Source organism: Solea senegalensis, linkage group LG9, assembly GCF_019176455.1.
Source record: "Solea senegalensis isolate Sse05_10M linkage group LG9, IFAPA_SoseM_1, whole genome shotgun sequence".
Taxonomy (NCBI): Eukaryota; Metazoa; Chordata; class Actinopteri; order Pleuronectiformes; family Soleidae; genus Solea; species Solea senegalensis.
Window position 1 is genome coordinate 5983491 of NC_058029.1, and position 19938 is coordinate 6003428.

Sequence of the window (19938 nt, forward strand, 5' to 3'; positions counted from 1 at the left end):
GAGGCTTAAATGCAAGAAAATTCTGCATCCAAACAATTTCGCAGTTTTCAAAAATGTGGATCTAAGCAAAGAGCAGTTTTTAGTGTAAACTGTGTCTTTTACAGCGTCTCTTATTTCTATTTCTTGTTTTATGACTACCTCATATTTAATTTTAACTATGTACTGTATTTATTACTTCCTATAGGTCCCCTTTTAAGATTTCACTTGGTATAAAAAGTTTGTATTAGAAGTAAAACTGCAGTATACACCTGTAAGAAGACAAGAAAAGGTGAAACTGACACAGCAGCACTTTTTCATTTGAAGCTGATAAGAACCAACCAGGAAGCAAATGAAACATATCATTTCCGAAAGTCACTAGTCAGTGCCCGTCCAGAATAAAACACACCTCTGGAGCATAACACATTTTGGTGACTCTAAAACGCTCTATCTAGAGCAGTGTTAATGTGTTTAAAAACAAAAAGGAGTAGTGGGGATGTTTTGGTTTTTTTTGGGAGCAGGAGGCTCCTCCATGACACCCACCACTGCCTCATACATCAAGCCCCATTCAGGGCCTCGATCCTGGGCTTGATGGTTGACAGCTGTGAACTGTATGACAGCCAGCAGCTCGGTTGGTGGCCTCATCACTTACACACAGTCGGCCTTTGACTCTCAGACACTTGTCACAGTCACACGTCTCTAAATGTGCTACACTCGACAACCCTCACTTTTACGAGGCTCTTTGAGAGTTAAAGGAACAGTTTAGAGTTTAACGGTCGACGAGGGCAGCAGAGGATACGGTCCTTTCCAGTAAACTCCGTGTGTGTGTGTGTGTGTGTGTTTCCATCTCATTCACATCTTTCCTCAAGTCGTTACCACTCGTTAATCTGCTTGTTTGTGTGTCTTGTGTGTTGCAGTGGCATCTCATTAGAGAGGAGGATACTCACCATGTTGCAGTGGCTGCACCTTCCTGAAGGTGAAAGGTGAATTCGCATCTACATATTATACCTCTCCTGTTTTCTTATTCTCTGTCAAGCCTCGGTGTCAGTTTCACTACGTCTCATAGTCGTTATATTGGTGTTCCTGTACTGCAACTGGGTAAAATTAAAAAGACGTCTGAGCTTTTCACAAAACACGTCTGAGCATCAGAGGAGCAGAGACGGCAGGCTGGAGTGTGGGGGCGGAGCACGTGGGAGGTTTTTGGAAGGTTATGTGAGGATTTTATTGGATCCACCGTGGAACAGGGAGCCAGTAAAGATGATGTTCCATGAGCTGTTTTCAAACATGAACATTGGAACACGTCCAGGAGATTGGTTTGGGACATTTTCAGGAGGCAGCAGGACACTCACTCACTTTCTCTCTGTGAGTCTTTTCTGCTGTGCACTCACTTGGACGTTATCCAGAGATTTGACAGGAGAACGTCTGTGGATGTCAGCATTCTCACACACGTTTTCAGGACAATCTTTGGAGAGCTGGACGTCATTCATGTAAAAAGTGTCTTTTCACCTTTTATACAACTCCACAGTCACACTGTGAGGTGCGTGTCAGATTGTTGGTTTAAAAACAACAAAAGCACAGCCAACGCAAGATCTCGCACTCTGATCATTGATACATTTTCTTTTTCAATACAGCTCCCAATCTAAAATATCAAACTATATAAAGATTCTCATCAGATATACTGTATATAAAAAGCAAAGTCCATCATAGTCAGTAACTTGTGGGAATTGTAGTGTAGCCAGGTGAAGGAGAAGAGGAGAAGATTGAAGCCAGGTGTGGATGATCAGGAGAGAGAGAGGAGTCGCCCCTTTTGCAGCTATAACAGCTTCCACTCTTCTTGGAAGACTTTCCTCCAGATTGTTGAAGTGTTTCTATGTGAATTTGTGCCCGTTCATGTCTGTAGAGGATTTATGAGGTCAGACACTGATGTTGGACGAGAAGACCTGGCTCACCATCTCTGTTCCAGTTCATGGGGTTGAGGTCAGGGCTCTATGCAGTTCTTCCACACCAAACTCAAAGTCAAACCGTGTCTTTTACAGTCGTCTCTTTGTGCACTGAGACACCATCATGTTGGAATAGAAAAGGGTTTTCCTCAAGCGTGGTGTGCTCTCCTATCTTAAGCTGTGTCAACACATTTTGGTTCTTAAATTTGATGAAATTGGGAATTGGGAAAGTCCTTGAATTTGATGTCAACCAAGGTGTGGGAACCTCGTATTACTAACACATGTCCACGACGTCCTGTTTCAGGCCCTATGTTTACGCCATGCACTCTGAACAGCCGGACACATTCGGACACAAAATGGGCCCCATGAGCGCAGACGTAAGTACTGTGTATTTACGTGTGTTAGCACTGTAAAATTGAGAATGTATGTATTTATTCATACACAGCACAGAATGGGATGTTTGTGTTTGTGTGTCTGCTAACGTCTTGTGTCTCCATTTCACGTCCTCCAGCTGAACAGTCCTCTGAGGTTCATTGACAGAATCGTTGGTCAGCTCATGGACGGACTGAAGCAGATGAAACTGCACCGCTGTGTCAACATCATCCTGGTGGGCGATCATGGTACAGACACACACACCAGCACAAACACACACTTTGGTATAAAACTATTAGACATTTATCTATTAGCTAACCCGGTAGACGCAACTAAAGGCAACACAATGCATGATTTGTTTACCAAAGAGTCCTCAGCTATAGATATGTGTGACAACACTACAGTAGGTTACTTATTTACATGTCTACACATGTGAATATCAATGTGGTTGTGTTTTAACTGCTTGTTGCACATTTGGGTGAGTGTAACGAAGGAGTTGTTCTTGTTCTTGTTTTTACTGTCGTTGGCGTCTGTAGTGTTACATTGCTGCCTCCTTTTCTTATTTTCTTATCCTTATGAATGTGGTTGATGGTTAGTTGTTGTTTTTTTCCTTCATAGAATCAACATCCTCTCATTAAAGACACACCAGAATGTCCTCATTACGCCGCAACAACAACACACAAATCATCCGACTTCAGCCTTGCTTTATTACACACTACACCCATCAATATTTTCCTCAAAAGACTTATATCTCACTGTTTTTCCTCTATACAAATTTAACTTTTCCCATTGTTTACACATTATATAGCCACATTTTTGAGAGACCACGCTGACTTAGCACCTGAAACTCTGCCCTGAAAACAGTATATACTGTAATTGTGGTCCGTTACACAGAAGTAATCAAACGTCTGATTTTACTGTGGTGTGCAAATCAAGCAAAAGTCACATTGTGCTGCTCGGACACTTAAGTAATCTGTCAGTGTTTTCTCAGGTATGGAGGAGGCTCACTGTGATCGCACCGAGTTCCTCAGTAACTACCTGAACAACGTTGACGACATCATCCTCGTCCCCGGCTCCCTCGGCAGAATTCGCTCCAGAAACCCCAACAACCCTAAATGTAAGAGACATAGACGTGTAAAGGACTAAGAGAAAACGTTTTTGCAAAGGTGTTCTATCGTCTTTTACGTAACGCCGCACATGAATCCTCATTTGTTTTTGATTTTAAGAGGCAGCAGACAACCTCTGTGTCTCTAATAGTTCCTGATCGCAGAGCACTTGAAATGTTTTATGATTTCTGACCGTTTATTCGTGGTGTCTAAACATGTCTGAGGGGGCGCCAGAGATCACATGGGGGGGTGTGTGAAGCTTTGTGTATTCTGAGGTTGTGAGGTTATTAAAATTATATTTTATATGTACATGAAAATTCCAATCTCACACTCTTGGAAAATTAGATTATTAAGCGATTTGTTAGCAACACCTCTGTGACCTCTTATCTTAAGCTCTCTGACCGCTGCTCTATTTTTCAGATGACCCCAAGGCTGTCGTTGCAAACTTAACAGTAAGTGTAAGACTTGCATAAACAAAAAGACTTGAGGGTTGTATGAAATTTAAAAGAAAAGAAAGAGAATTGTACAAATGTAGGGGTGGTGATTTTGTCTTTCAGTGTAAGAAAGCAGACCAGCACTTTAAGCCGTACTTGAAGCAGCACCTTCCCAAGAGATTGCACTACGCTCACAATCGACGCATTGAAGATATTCATTTGCTGGTGGAGAGGAAGTGGCACATCGCCAGGTATGGTTCCACCGCCACAACAGGAAGTGCAAATCATATGTATTTATGTTATATATATATGATTTAAGTGTGAGTGTTTGCAGGCTGAACCGGACTGAACTGTCAAACTCACTCTCACAACTTTGTAAAATGCCAAATGGGGATACAGTGTAAGTAGTCACACTGTGGAACTTTAATCAGCAGTTTTGTGCTTTTATCCTCAGCTTTCATCCTCAATAATTTAATGTATATGAAGTAATCCAGGTTTTATGTACATCTGCACTCATGCTTCGGCAATACAATACAACAATAACAAACATCCCCTTGTGTTGACAGCGCTGTTTTCACCTTAAATGTCTTCTTAAACTCAAAATGTTACATCTATGTAGATTAAAATCATTTTATGATTTACACTCTGCAGTGTCATTGTGGGGGGTGATTGTATTCAGAACCAAACTAATTAGCCTGTAGGTGGTAGAGAAGGAGTTCTCGGTGACTTAGTTTTAATTTGCGGCTGCGTCGACTCAAAAACAAACCTCTCAAACGTGGCGTACAGTCAGATCTGGCGTTTCTTCAGCCCACCCATCTGCGAAACATCTTGAATGACTTAAAAACACATTTCATGCTGACATGGGCTGCTGTTGATGCATCGTTAACACGTGCGGCGCTGAGGCGGGGGGGTGGTGGGGGTGGGGGGTTTGAGGAGTTGTCCCGGGTCACTCTCCGCCTTTGCCGCTGGAACGGTCACGGTCGGCTGGAATCAGCTGACAAGCTTCTGATGGAAACCAGCGACGGGTTTCACTGCAGCGATTCAGTGACAAAGTAAACCATGAAGTCACCGCGACAGTGAAAACAAACCCCTACAGTGAACACTGTGTGTACTTGTAACTGTTACCTTTGAATACCTGTTACTACCTTTAATACCTTTGAAAATGAATTAGTGTAGTTAAAGTTAGGACAAAGATGTGATTGGTTAACTAACTAGGTTATGGCATGGACTGGTCATAGTTCAGGGGTTAGGTATAAGGTTGTTCATCGTGTTGGCAGCTATCCTTCTTAAGGCCTTGTGCTGTAAACTGTATACCTTTATTTATTTGGACAGCCTAAACTAGGATTATTCCTAACCTTAACCATAATAAGTTAATGCCCTAACCTTAACCTTAGTGCTGTCTTTAACCAGTTCCTCAGAAATGATGTTCTGCCTCACCAGGATCAAGTTTTGGCTTCCATGAGGACAGTGTTTTTAACAGAAAGGTTCCTAAAGAGCTATCAAATATAAGTGTACACACACACAGAGGACATTGCATTGACTTACATTCATTTCCTGGAGACTTACTCTCACCTTAACCATAATTACGACTGGCCTAAATCCCTAACCCTTAACCTCAGCCTAACTTTAAAACATGTCTTCGCCTTAAAATGTAGTCATTTACTTTATGGGGTCTTGATTTTGGTCAACAAGTCCCCACAATCGGACTGTGTAAACAGATTTAGGTCCCCACAACGTTAGGAATACCAGGCACACACACAAACACACACACGTGTGAGGCTGCTGCTAAGTGAAAGAAATCTTTGAGGTTTGAGTGCAGCTCAGAGGAGACAGAGCAGCTAATCATTGGCAGTGGAGCTGTGAGCCGAGGCACAACACACAGGCGCGTACATCAGCCGATGTAAGCGTGTGAATCCCAAATTACTGAGTCAAATACACCGAGTTTGTCTTGTTCTGTCGTCATTTACATTTGCAGCGCGCTTGTGGGATACACACGCACACACACACTACAGTGTATAACTGGGGGTAGTATTTTAATGGACACTTAATAAAAAGTGGCTGGTTTACAATGTAAGGACTGTGGCTGGAGTTGTGTGAAGGAGCTGCTTTTCTGGGCTGGACTTACTGAGTGTGTAAACACACGCCAGCAAAGACGGCACCAAGAGCCCGGAATTCCTTTCCCGTCAACATGCACATGTTATGAGTCTGGAAGAAAATCGTGGAGAGTGATTGTTGTGTTGGAACAAAACTGAATAAAAATTGGGGCGATAATTCTCTGTATTGAATCACAACATTCTGACAAATAATGCTGAGTATGTGCTATTGTGATTAAGTATGGACCTGAATGCACTGAATGTGCTATCATGTGCAATATCATGTGCTTATTTTAACTCCAAAATGCACTTTATACAGCTGCAGCCCTTATGTCTTTATGTCCTTATGTGGAGCAGCCAGATTTTGACGTGTGATATTTACTCCTAATTCCAGGAAAGTTCCTGAAGGGAAGAGACACTGTGGCTTCGCTGGTGACCATGGATATGACAATAAGATCAACAGCATGCAGGTAAGCCTGATCGTCTGCAGTGGTTCAGAGTGGTCAGTCGTATCTCTGCTTCACGTGATAAGTGTTATTTATTGTAATATCAACCTGTGTTTCCAGACCATTTTCTTGGGATATGGACCCATGTTCAGATTCAAGACTAAAGTTCCAGCCTTTGAAAACGTTGAGCTGTATAATGTCATGTGTGGTAAGGAAGGATTTCACGTTCTCTTGTGTGTTTGGGTGCGTTAGGGTCCCTCCATATTTCCCACATTCCATGTCCTCAGAGAATCGCTTCACATTTTGAACTTGAGCGTACGAAGCCCAGATTCTGTTCATGCTAAAATGAAGGTCTGTGTTAGTCCTGCATTATATGCATGCATACTCAAACTGACATTTGTATGTCCTTGTATTCTTTCTGTGATAAGTTGTACCTTATTGACCTCATTACATATCCTCAAGCATGTATCTATAGTTGTGTTTCCTTGGTTTGGTTTGGTACAGTGTGCTATGTTGGGTTCCATGTTATGGCACCTTTCTCTTGGGGTACCAGAGTAAAATGGTACAGTAAATTCAGGGAGTCAGCTGATTGGGCAACAGAAAAAAAAACATCGTTGACGAAAGCTTGACGTCTCGTTGAGACAAACGGCCACAAACGGAGCAGGAACTGGTACGAAGTCACGCTACACGGCCATTAGCACAGCTCACGCCCCGCCTACCAAGTAAAGGTCCAAATGCAGGCCTGACCCAGAGCTCTACCATTCCAAACCGTACCATGATGGAAACACAACATTTGGTATCCATTTCGTCATTGATGATGTAGTGGACACAAGATCAGAAAATGTCAAATGATGGCATATGTCTGTATAAGTTGTGTGCGGACCAAAGTAGACTAGGGCAGATGACAAATTTAAAGGGCTTATATTGGGCTTTTACAGTTCTAGCACTTTTCGGCTCGACTCAACTCTACTTCTTTTCTTTTTGCTTTTCCATTAGGGATAGTACCTGGTAACTTTTTTTTACTACCTGCATTTGCAAGGTTCCAAGCGAGCTGAGCAGATACTTAAAGTACAGACGTTCCTTATTGTTGTTGTGTATTTGAGAAAGTATGAGAGCATGAGAGTACACGACTGACATCTTAAAAGTTTTCATGTTGTGAATCAATAACCCGTATGAAATTGACTGCTCTCACCGTCAGATCTGCTGGGATTGAAACCAGCACCCAATAACGGGACCCATGGCAGTCTGAACCACCTGCTGAGGAGTCCCGTCTACAGACCCGCCATGCCAGAGGAGGTTTCCAGACCACTAGTCACTGATCTTGTTCCTGCGGGAGCAGATGACCTGGGCTGCAACTGTGATGACAAGGTCAGCTGTGATGACTCAGCAGCAAACCCCCGGCCCAGGCTTTCTCTAGACTGCTAAAAGTTTTTTTTTGGAGTTTGGCCTGTCTGTCAGCTCGATCATATCAGTGATGGCAACAGTGAAAGCTAAATTATCCTCAGCCATGATTACTCATTAGGTAGTTTTAAAACCAGTGAAGTGAATTTCAATTCCAGAAATGTTTGCAAAATGGACTTCTTGATCAACAATCCCTAAATGATGTCATGTAAACTCCCAGTTTATTGAAATAGACTTTGGTGTGGAGGAGTGAGGGCTTTACAGAGCAACACAAATATCAGCTTCCAGTCAGAAAAGGCTGTTTTACTGTTTTAACAGTGAAATAAGGCAGTGAATTAAGCCGGCATAGATTTTACGAGCTAAGCCTTATGCTAAATGGCTAACATCTGTTTTTCCTGGTTGCCTCGTGGCCGTCGCCTGCCTCCGTGTCTTAGGATGGTTCTTGGTGCAGAGGGTGCACAGCACAGTCAACACTGACAACGTGTCAGTGCCATGTACAACCACACTTCAAAAAGACCTGCACTAGAGACGTGTTTTAGCAGCTGCACGGACACGTATTAGGTAATTAGTGCTTGTTTTGTCAGATAGATCTGTAGGCATCATTGCACAACACTATTTAAAATGAGTTCCTGTCATGAATGTTCTGTAAAAAATATTTACTCAATGAGCTGATACTGTCTCGTTGATTTTACAGTCCACAGAACATGGAGTTAAAGGTCAGCTTTGATGATGAAAAGCCGAATTGTCTTCATACAAACACAAAGATAATTGTCCCCAAATATAGTTTCATATGAAGTGTTTGCCATGACATGCTGAACTAATGAAGCTAGAATTCGGAAAGCCTTTGTTGTTGTTGTGCAGCCTGTGTACAACAAGATGTTGGGAGCTTCCCCAGATCAGTGTGTTGTAAAAGTAAATTATTCAGTCGTTCATTCATCATCTACCACTTTTATCCTCCACATGAGGGTTGCCGGGCTGCTGGTGCCAATCCCAGCTGAGTCTATTGCGGTAAAAGTAAATGAATTAATTACGAATGGCAAGTAAAAAAAGATGAGACACATGCACGTATGACCAAGTAATAATAAAGGACAGAAACACATTAAAGAACAAATATTGACTGAGCATATGTATATAGTCACACATGAGTTCAGGGCTGTTTTTACAACTCTCTTTTGAATGTTTACATCACTTATAGGTCTGTTGACAAACACACCAATCTCCAAAAATGATGATGTCATCTGTTAATGTGATGATTGATGATGATGATGATGATGATGATGATGAGCGTAGCCTGACTGTTTTACTGAAGCGTTGTGTGGTTGGTTGTGTGTCATGATGAAAAGCATCATTCTGCACACACCAACACTTCTGTCACTGGACCAATCAGGAAGCAGGGTCTCAAACAGTGCCCTATGTATCACACCTACTGGGATGCATCTATATTGCCTATTAACTGAGTCCAGCAGACAAAATGACTCTCTTTAAAGGTCCCGTCTGTGGAATTTAGGAGGCTTTATTTGCAGAAAAATAGATTTAGACTCTTCTATATACTTTAGGCAATGTTTCTACAGCAGCCCAAACCAGCTATAATCTGTATTTTACATTTTGAAACAGAAGCTTTTTTACACAAATAAAGAGAAAGGACATCTTTTCTGGTATGTGTAGGCCACCGTAGTTCCCTACACACTGCTGTTTCAGAGGCCAGTTATTCACATTCCCTCCATTCTTTCAACGGGAGGCAATTTAATTTGACTGTTGGTTCAGCGAGGTAAACGTTTTAAGTGTACATGCCACTTAAAATTCCATCTGCAGCCTCCGAATTACAGCATATTTATTTAGTTAGGTTCTCATATTACAGATATGAGGGGAGTTACTGTGGAAGGGAACAACCCACCTTAACAGGAGCCGTCACAAATCGTCTCTGTTCGGTCCCAAGACTCAACTCAGAGTGAAGTCAGTCTCTGCACTGAGATGACACGAGAACGGTGTGAAATGGAAGTGATCTCTGTCATCGATCATCTAATCTGAGTTTTGTCAGATTATGTCAAATCACGTGTCAAAGGAACGTGTACATTGATCTACAGGGAATCTTAAAAATTGCTTTAATCCCAGTTGCATGCACCAGTGGACACATCAGACTGATGATGTGAAATGCTCAGGTTATCTGCAGCAGACTGTGACTCTTGAAAAGCTCAGCTGTGTGTTTTTACACCAAATTCCAAACACAAGCACTTTCTCACACAACTAACCTGGATTCTCAATTCCATTTCACAAGGAGTGTGTTTTAATGACACAGTTAAGCAGTAGACTACGCTTTGCCAACCAAATGTTCTAAGATGTTTCTGTTTCCAAAAACAACACTAATCATATTATTTTTTTGCCTAAATCGAACCACAGTTTGTGTTTTCAGCAGTAACGCAACCCTGGCTTAAACCTTAGTGCTCATGCAGCGCAGATAGTGATATAAAGTAGCAATAATTGTGCAGAAGTCACAGTTTTTCTTTTCTTTTTGTTCATAAAAACGAGCCAAGTGAACTTTAAACTGTGACATGTTTCCAAATTTCACAAATTCAAACCGATTTTAAACATTTTTGAGTACTTCTTGCTCAGGTTTTTCATCCAATTGCCTTAGTTCTGCTGGGAAAAACAAGAAGGACAAATTGGAAAAAAGCAACCAAAATGCTCTGTGTTCTAAGGGTTAAAATGTGTTCCTTATGACATGTAATTGAGAATTTAGCTGTGCTGGAAATGCAGTTTTCAGGACATGAGTTTGTGCATCCACAGTAAAAGTTAATCTCTTCTTGACTCATCTCTGTTCTAGATCAGTCAAACGTGTCTTTTTTTACACAGCACAGTAAACAAGACTCCTCTGCATGGGCTCATCAGCAATGATGATGTACTCGTGTGCCTGCTTGACTTGACGTGTGAAAATATACCTGTTTTTATTCAGTTTTCCTCAAAACTGAAATGAGCTTGTTGCCTCTTTGCTTTCTGCAGCAGAGCTGGAGTCAGTCCACCTTCGTTTCCATTCGTTATTCGGTCTCAAACTAAACGTTTAATTCACTCGCTGAATAAGAAGACGACCAAAATTTCGACGACCCAGGTGTAACGAGACCCAGCCCTGCTGCACACTGACTGTTTTCACCTAATCTACTCTTGTGTTTTGTGATTCCCATGTGAAGATCTCTGGCAAGAGATTGTTTCAATCTCCGATCTTTTTGCAGTTGCGTGTAAAAAGTAGGGGCCAGAGAGGTTTGAAAGTGACCCTTGTACGAGGCTATAACCTGGAGTCACTCTGGCTCTGTCTCTTACAGAACAAAGTGGAGGAGCTAAACCAGCGACTGAGGCAAGCTATTGATGGTCAGTCTTTCACCGTTCTGTTGAAAACGTGGCTGTTAATTCAGTCTTCCACCATAAGTAGAGCTGCAAATAATGATGATTATGTTTGATAGTGCAGGCATTTAATTGACACTAACCAGTCTTGTATAAAGTACCTAAAAGGGATACTTGAGTTTTTAAATATTAAGTGAAGTAATTATGTAAAAGTCAAAGTATATGACATTGACTGTACTTACTGTAAGTGTATCAAAAAGTTTTAGTAGTAAAAGTATTTAGAAGTGGTAGTTGGAAGGGTGTGGGTTCAATTCCTGCAGCTCATCAAGACTAGAAAAGCGCTATATAAATACAGACTGTTACCAACTCTTATTCTTCTGATTTTATTAGTAACAAAGAGTAACTAAGACCGTTCTGGGAAATGTATCTGGGAATACTCAAGACAATTACAGCTGTAGAAGGCAGGAAAAATTTAAAATAATTAAAGTTTTGTTTGCAGATAATTAAAATACTGTTATAGATTACATGGACACGTCATTTTTAGAGACTGAATATGCAAATTTGCAGAACGTATTCCAGCCTTTAATTTGGATTTCTTAAATAACACTTGCATACAATGAAGAAATTAAGAAAATATTCACATTTAAGAAGCTGGAAAATCAGAAAGCTTGTTTCAATTTTTGAAAACAACTCTCAAAGTAATTATTGCAGCCCTATTGTCAAAGCGCAGTTCCATACTGTGATATATACAATCATATCAGGAGCAATAAACCACCTTGTGTCATCAGTATCACATATTTCTGCAAAGAGTACAAGATCATTTGACTGTTTGAAAAATGCTCTAATCCTCTCCGCTCCTCCTCCTCTTCTCAGACAACAGGAACCTGCCGTACGGTCGACCCGCTGTGCTCTTCCGTACCAAATACTCCATCCTCCACCACAGCGACTACATCAGCGGCTACAGTGAATCTCTGTCTATGCCCCTGTGGACGTCGTTCACTATCAGCAGACAGGTACAGTACGTCAGCACCTGTATGTACCTCAGTTCAAAATATTACGCGACTGTTATTGAAGTTGTTGAAGAAAAAGGTCATAAAAGGACCAAAAACTATAATTTTTCTCAACAATATCCTCAAATTAGCAGCTGCGTTTTTAGTGTTTAGTGTTTTTTAGTGTTAAATGCATGGCAGTTCAGTAGACCTAATGGTTCTCAAACTGTGGTACGTGTACCACGAGTGGTACGCGAGCTTCCTCTGGTGGTACTTGGAGGAAAATCAGAAAATACTGCTCAACTGTATATACCAGGGTGACAAGCTTAAAATTATATAATAATTTTTTGTCACAATATTCCACATCATTTCAAAATAAAGGTGTTTATTATTAAATGGAACGGTATTCTGTTCACAATAATAAAAAAAGTGTATTTATGATGCAAAATTAATCTGTAAATTAAAAAATAAAAAATACATACAAAAAAGTACTTAATTATTACTTGATATTGAGTGGGCCGCATGACGTTGATTGGGGGGCCGCATATGGACCACGGGCTGCATGTTGGAGCCCTCTCTGCATTAGACTAAAGAATTTGGAACAGATTTCTAAAATATTACTGTTTCAACACTTGTTTCTATTATTTAATTAAGAAAAATGCGTTATGGACACTTCATAATATTCTGGTTAAGTGGTTGTCACGTTCCTACTATGGATTGTTTGGGAGAAGTTTTTAAGACATAAAAACTGAATTGAGACATATTTTTCTGTTTACATTCCACCGAAAAATGACAATAGTGTGTGTGTGTGTGTGTGTGTGTGTGTGTGTGTGTGTGTGCGTGTGTGTGTGTGTGTGTGTGTGTGTGTGTGTGTGTGGTCCATCAGGTGGAGTCGTCTCCTCTGCCAGACGCTCTGTCCAACTGTGTGAAGCCTGACAGCAGAGTTCCTCCAGCCTACAGTCAGTCGTGCACCAACTACAGAGCAAACAAACACATCAGCTACGTCTTCCTGTTCCCACCACGTGAGTTCAGCAGCAACACAGACAATACTTCATTACACTGCGTCAACACAAATCTGTGACCTTCAATTCACAGAAACTGAATTTTATATGATTTCTTTTTGTCTTTTTTTTTCATGATCACAGTCATTTTAGACCACCATGATTTTACAATTATTTTTTTTTTATTGACAAAGCTGTTCAACATCCTGTGCATAGTTTGCATAAATGTTCTGCTTCAAAATATGAAATGCAGCTTCATTCATTCATTCATTCATTCATTCCAGCTGCTGTCGAAAAATTTTGGCGTGAGAACAGGGAGCTCATTCTCATATTCCTCATATTAAGTCAATATATTCAAAGTCAAAGGGAAAACCAAATTATTTGTATTTAAAATCGATTATACGCTTCAGGGTCGTGTATTCAATTTCTGCCAGTAAACCGTTGGAAATGCTCCACACTGGACTTTTGAGAGCATTTAGTAAGAAAATATCAGACACTGAAATTTACATTAATTCTCTTACCTTTTGCGCCCAAGTTGTGATCAAATGCCTCCACTTTGCTTTATATAACGTGTACAATTTATTTTTCTCCTTTCTTTCTTTTCTTTCTTTTTTTTTTTACAAGCTTTGTCATTTTTGGTGTGTAGAAATTCAAGATCTGAGCCCTTTTAATGATGTTTTATGTGTATACAGTGCTTAACTCATGTATTAGTTCACCTGTCGTAAAAACAAGAAAACATGAATTTCAAAAATGTATTTATTTTGCAAATAACAAACTGAATTCACCTTTTACGCACCAATTTCAGCTGGCTCACTGGGCTTATGTATATATGTATATATATATATGTATACATATATATATATATATATATATATATATATGTATATATGTGTATATATATGTATATATATATATATGTATGTAGTTGACTTATCCATGCACTTAGGCAAATAAAATGTTTCATGGATTTTAAATAATTTAATTGTTAATTAATAAATTTCATTTGATTTATGTTTCATAATTAGTTTTTATACCGTCTGTTTTTAATGCTGTGTGTCTGTAATGCTTTTATTTTGTAAAGCCCTTTGGTCATCTGTGGGTTGTTGTAAAAGACTATAGAAATAATTACATTTTATCATCAGTTAATAATTCAGAATGTACCTAGTGTACATTCTGAACCAATTTTAACATTTCAGCGCTTTAAAAAGTCTGTGTGTATCTTTATATTCATCTTTAACTCAGTTTTTTTGTCAACTTCACCACCTTTTTGTTTCTATTCACAGAATTATCCTCAACAATAGATAAAAAATATGATGCTGTTCTCATCACCAACACAGTCCCCATGTATCCTGCTTTCAAGAGTAGGTCAAACATCTTGTGTCGTATGATTTTTTTTTTTATTGTATGTTTCCGGGCAGATTCCGTAACCTCCTTGCTGTTTTTCCTTTCCTCTTCTATCACATCTTGTTGTCATCTTATCCTTCCTGTCCATCACCTCGTCCTCTCATCCCACATTTCCCCTCTCAGGAATATGGAGCTACTTCCAGCGAGCGCTGGTGAAGAAATACGCCACCGAGAGGAACGGCGTGAACGTACTCATCGGGCCCATATTTGACTACAACCATGACGGCGTCAGAGACTCAGCAGAGAAAATTAAAGAGTGAGAATAGTCATTGTACCTAAATACAAACACATTTTCTTTTCAGAATTCAGTCCAAACTAGGACACTAATCTCTGCATTAAAACTGGGTTAGGAAACTTCTTTTTTTGGCATCATTCATCAATAATTCAATATTAACCTAGACTTTGTTTTACAGCCATTAGAAACTGACCAGTCACAGGGTAGTTTAGAGGTAGAGGGCGCCCCCCTACTGGCTGCTATGCAACCTAAGAAAATGAAAACAGTGTAAAATGTTAAAAATATAAAAAAGATAACAACATTAATGAACTAGCAGCTCTTGATTTCTCTTTGATTTCCCCTCGTTATGTGCCATCGTCTCTGTTGCAGGTACATAAGTGGAACGATTCCCATCCCCACTCACTATTTTGTGGTGCTGACCAGCTGCTTGGACTTCACGCAGGCGGCGGACTCGTGCAGCGGCCCGCTCAGCAGCGCCGCGTTCATCCTGCCGCACCGAGCCAGCAACGACGAAACCTGCAATGTAAGGAACAGCACGCCGGCCGTCCAGTTATGCTGTATATCCACGCACACAACTCAGAGGGAATGTGTCCTTTCTGTCAAGTTTGTATAATAACGTCTTTGTAAAGATGTCACTGACTGAGATCTTAGATTGTTGTGAGACAGCAGGTGAGATCATACAAATATCTGCCTCCTCCTCCTGGTTTCTCCACTGAGAGGCGCTGCAAGACTTGAAGACACAAGAGCAGCTGTTTTTTTTTATGATGAAGAGCATAAGAATTATGCCTCATTTCTAAGTCGACTGTCGACAACTCACATGAGTTGACAAACGCACATTCACATAAACTCTATAACCGTTTGTAGAAACATCAAAACCTTTGTGGTTAATTTTCCCTCGCCAGAGTCACACAAGATGCTTATTCCAAACTTCGGGGCGCCATTTTGAAATCTGAAGAGGTTCACACCCAAACCTTACATCAACACATGAGACCCTTCTTATCAATTGACACATGTACTGCATGTGGTTGTTACAGCTGAGCTCCATGTCATATTTAAAAGGTCCAGCCTCACAACAAAGTGCATAATTATCGACATAAATAAACATTTTTCAAATTAAAATGAGCAAATTAGCATTGAGTGCAAAAAGGCCTGACCGGCTGACACTGGATAATCATACAATATTGCTATATATGTATATTTTACCTGCTATACTAGGTCAGATAAAAGTAAAATAACACATTATTTTAACGCCATGAATTTGTTTTATTCCACATAAGTATTTCTTAAAAATCGATAGTACATATTTTACTGCATTTTAAATTTTGTTTTCACAACTGAAAATTAAAAAAAAAAAAAAAAAATATTTATTTCTATTTAATAAGCTTTCACGACCCCACCTGCAGTACCGTCACAGCCCACACAGCTGCAGCACACTCTCTGTTTGGCACAAACCACCACAACAGACTGGCAATGTAAAGAAAGGTTGTGGGCCCACTGAAAAGTTAGTGTTTTAATTTAACACGTTTACTTAATCTCTGGTGTGTCATGCATGTCTTAATACAGTACATGTCTTCACAGAATGTTGACAAATATCACCTCTGACTTACTCACAGGAAAATGTCTGAATTAACAACCTTAACAATCTTTTTTTCTAAATGCTTGGTGAGTGTTTCCACTGGAGGAGCCGACGGATTATAAATATACACGCTCCGGTATCAAACTGTTTGTTTGACAAACATGTGGAGCGGTGACATTGTCGCCATTTTAATGACATACTTTAGTAACATACTGTACCGTCCATAAACACAGAGCTGGTTCAGCCGCATTCCTGCTCTCTTCATCTATCAGTGGTACCTGCAGCCTCACAGCAGGACAGTCTGCTCTTCTTCTCCTCTACGTCATTCACTCATGTGTCGGAGTTGAGAATAAAGTGGCAGCGCTTTTTCTGTGTGTTTTTGCGTCAAGATAAAACACATTCTTTTCAGGACAAACATCTCAGTTAGACGGCAAACGAAAGGCGGTGGTGTAGATGCAGGTGCAGTCACTCAGTGAACAGATGATTAAGTAGTAGTGGATTATTTAAAACAATATATACATACATATATATCCATTAAAAAACAACAACTAATTAATCCCACAATTTTCTGTATTTTCTGTGTATCATTAATTGTGAAACAGATATTTATTATATAGATGAAATAAGCAGCAGCAGAAACTAATAATGCGAAAGTGGACAACACAATGATTTCATTTACTTATTTGAAAAGAAGAACTTATTTCAAGTCCCACCACTTCTCCATAAATTATGAACAATTATTGATCTTCCTCTTCCATTACTCTTTTCTTTCTTCTTTATATTTTTGTTACCAAAAAAATACAAATAAATAGATAAATAAATAAAATAGAACAACAGTGAACACCTGGTGATCATCCCTATAGCTTTTGAAAATCTTTTATATATATATAAAAGATATATGTATATATATATATATATATATATACACACATTCTTATAGAGTTTTCTTTGAAATTTGAAATCAAATCTTTGCCTTAAAATATAACCCTTAATTCTGAATATTTCCTGGTAGTAGATTATTTTCTGTCTATAATTCTCCACACAGAGCTCAGAGGAGGAGGCCCGCTGGGTGGAGGACCTGATGAAGATGCACACAGCTCGGGTCAGAGATGTGGAGATCCTGACGGGCCTGGACCTTTACCGCAGAACCACCCGCAGCTACGCCGAAATCCTCTCGCTCAAGACCTACATGCACACGTACGAGAGCGAGATCTGACTCTCCCCGTGTCGCCGAGCTTCTTCAACCTGTGGTGGATGTTATGTGGTATGAGCATGAGAGATGTGAGCAGACGTCTCTGTTACACTGACTTACGCTAGCTTTGGCCTCCAGGTGGCACTGTGGCTGCCACCTGCAGTATGTTGTCGTACCCCTTTGCTGAGCGTTTTTGGTTTAGTCTCATTCATTTAAAGACACAGCTTTAACACTACTGAGCACCAACGCTGAGGTACCGCCCACTATAGTTTAACACATTTCCTCCTCGCGCTGTTATTGGTTCATGCTCGTCATTTTAGGCACCAGTGTGTGGGATTTAGTGGCATCTAATGGTGATGTTGCATATGGCAACAAGAGACTATGGTGGCCTTGAAAAAGCCTCGTCTAGAGCCACTGGGCTACTGTACAAACATGATGGACTAATGTAATATTAAGGGGCTGATTCCAAGGAAATAACGCATTAAAGCAGAACTTTGCAGCAGAATTCTGGAGCTCCCCCTTGTGTCCACCCCTTTATCACTCACTGTCGTAAAAACTCACCACTGACACGCCTCCCTCCTTTCCCCTCTCCAGTCTGATGTTTACTCATGTGTAGCCCCTCACTAAGTCAAAAGTCATTCCCTCTGCGATAAAGTTTTTCTCTGCTTCTTTTCCGCCAGCTCTGCCATGAATAAATAACGCTAACACTGCCCTTTTAGACCATACCTGGCTGAGACCTCTGATTTCGGGCCAAAGGTCATGACTGGTTTTCCGCTATCAGACAGTGGGGGTGGAGACAGCTGCCCATCCTCCCTGTAACAAGACATCACAAGACATTGAATCAAGCTATGGCCTTAGTCTGATTAAGAGATTAAGACGGACAACTTGCTAAGTCTGAGTACACCAGCGGAGGAGAAAATCGATTTATTTGCCGTGACTCCGCCTCCGTAGGTGGCACTGCATCTCTCTATAAGCTAGTGCGTATTGAATCAGTTTCCTGGAAGTAAACCGAAAAACAAACAGCTAGTGAGATGGACTGTGCTGTGGTTCAGTGTGTTTATTACTTGCTGCATCGTCAGTCCAAAAGTGTGTCTTCTCCTCAGCTTCCCGCTCTCGCAGACACCTTTGTGTTGTTCTTTTTTGGCAACAGTACCACCAGTTTATACTCCTTCTACTTCCGGGTCAAAGGCCACCGAGAAAATGTTGGTGCACGCGCAGAACGCGAAGTCCAACTTCAGGCTACTAAGCGTATACATGCGGGAGTAATCGGACTATGAAGCGCATAATCCAGGTATGTTAATCAGATTTACTAAAATTAGCTCGATTGTAGTCGGACTAACGTGTTAACATGACATTAAGAAAACCAAATTTTCACATGCATGTATATACACTGAGTGACTCTAAAGCTGTTACTTAAGCTTAAAAATCCTGCATAGTTCTGCTTTAATGAAGACACAATTATAATAGTTGTTTTCAATTTTTGTCGATAGTCCCTCCCCCAAATACTACACACTGGCCCTATAAATTACAATAACAGTAAATGGAAAGAAACCTTGGCAGCACAACAAATTGTAGCACAATATAAGCTAAATGAAAATAAAATAACAATAACAATGATAATTTTGATACACATGCCCAAATTCACAAGTCCTGTTTATACAAGCTATAATATTTCTTATTACCAAATATTTACATTCCAGTCACCTTTTAAAGCACATTTTTTCCTGTGTGAAGTCATTTTAAATCCTCACTACAAGGGTAAGATCATTAAAGTAGTGCAATAAGCACATTCATGACATTAACCCACTCTGACATTAGGTTTACTCATTTTTCTATGTCTGCATTCAGCTGCCTTCATTTATTATTTAAATGAAAAATAATGCAAATTGTTTGTGTGTTTGTGTCCAATTCAAGATATTTGTTGTTTTGTTTATTTGTATCTGTGTTTTTTTTTGTTCCGTGCACAATAACATGTTTGTCAATGCTAATGATTTAAGATTATGATGTGTTGTCATTTTTTTGTTGTCCTCTAAAACATTTACCACCTGTGAGACTGTTCTATTTATGCTTTATGTGAATTTCAACCAAAATAAACATGTTTTTACAACGTCAGCTGTGATGCAGTGAAACCCAGTACCAGTGGGTGCGTCCTGCGTGTCCTCGCCTCTCTTAAAGTGACAGGATACAACAATAATAATAATAGTAATAATAATAATAATAATAATAATAGCACTTTGAGAGTGGGGGTCTATGTTCTGATCTCCTCTCATCGGATAAACATAGCCTGATGGACTTATTTAATTCTATTTCATATGTGACCAGCTGACCACCTCTGCCGATATTGACATGTTGTATTGTGATTTTAGACGTGTCGTTGTTGTAGAAGAGCCAAAAAGGGAACTTGGCTTGTAACCAAAGGGTTGCCAGTTAAAGTCCCCAC

The 19938-nt window shown here is 40.1% G+C and overlaps 1 protein-coding gene across 2 annotated transcripts in view; it reads left to right on the forward strand.

The window, feature by feature from the left end:
• The window catches only part of enpp2 (ectonucleotide pyrophosphatase/phosphodiesterase 2), a 32214-nt gene extending 14211 nt beyond the window's left edge, over positions 1-18003 (forward strand). Inside the window, exons 10-25 of one of the 2 annotated variants that reach the window (XM_044033326.1) lie at positions 894-959; positions 2221-2293; positions 2428-2536; positions 3280-3405; positions 3815-3846; positions 3952-4079; positions 6316-6391; positions 6488-6575; positions 7566-7735; positions 11083-11128; positions 11975-12114; positions 12977-13112; positions 14375-14452; positions 14619-14751; positions 15100-15253; positions 17352-18003. In XM_044033326.1, coding sequence (XP_043889261.1) covers positions 894-959; positions 2221-2293; positions 2428-2536; positions 3280-3405; positions 3815-3846; positions 3952-4079; positions 6316-6391; positions 6488-6575; positions 7566-7735; positions 11083-11128; positions 11975-12114; positions 12977-13112; positions 14375-14452; positions 14619-14751; positions 15100-15253; positions 17352-17522 — 1726 coding nt within the window. In that variant the 3' untranslated portion in view covers positions 17523-18003. Of the gene's footprint in view, positions 1-893; positions 960-2220; positions 2294-2427; positions 2537-3279; positions 3406-3814; positions 3847-3951; positions 4080-6315; positions 6392-6487; positions 6576-7565; positions 7736-10992; positions 11129-11974; positions 12115-12976; positions 13113-14374; positions 14453-14618; positions 14752-15099; positions 15254-17351 lie in introns of both variants that reach the window. The other variant, XM_044033325.1, reaches the window with a different exon arrangement.
• Positions 18004-19938: the final 1935 nt, after the last annotated feature.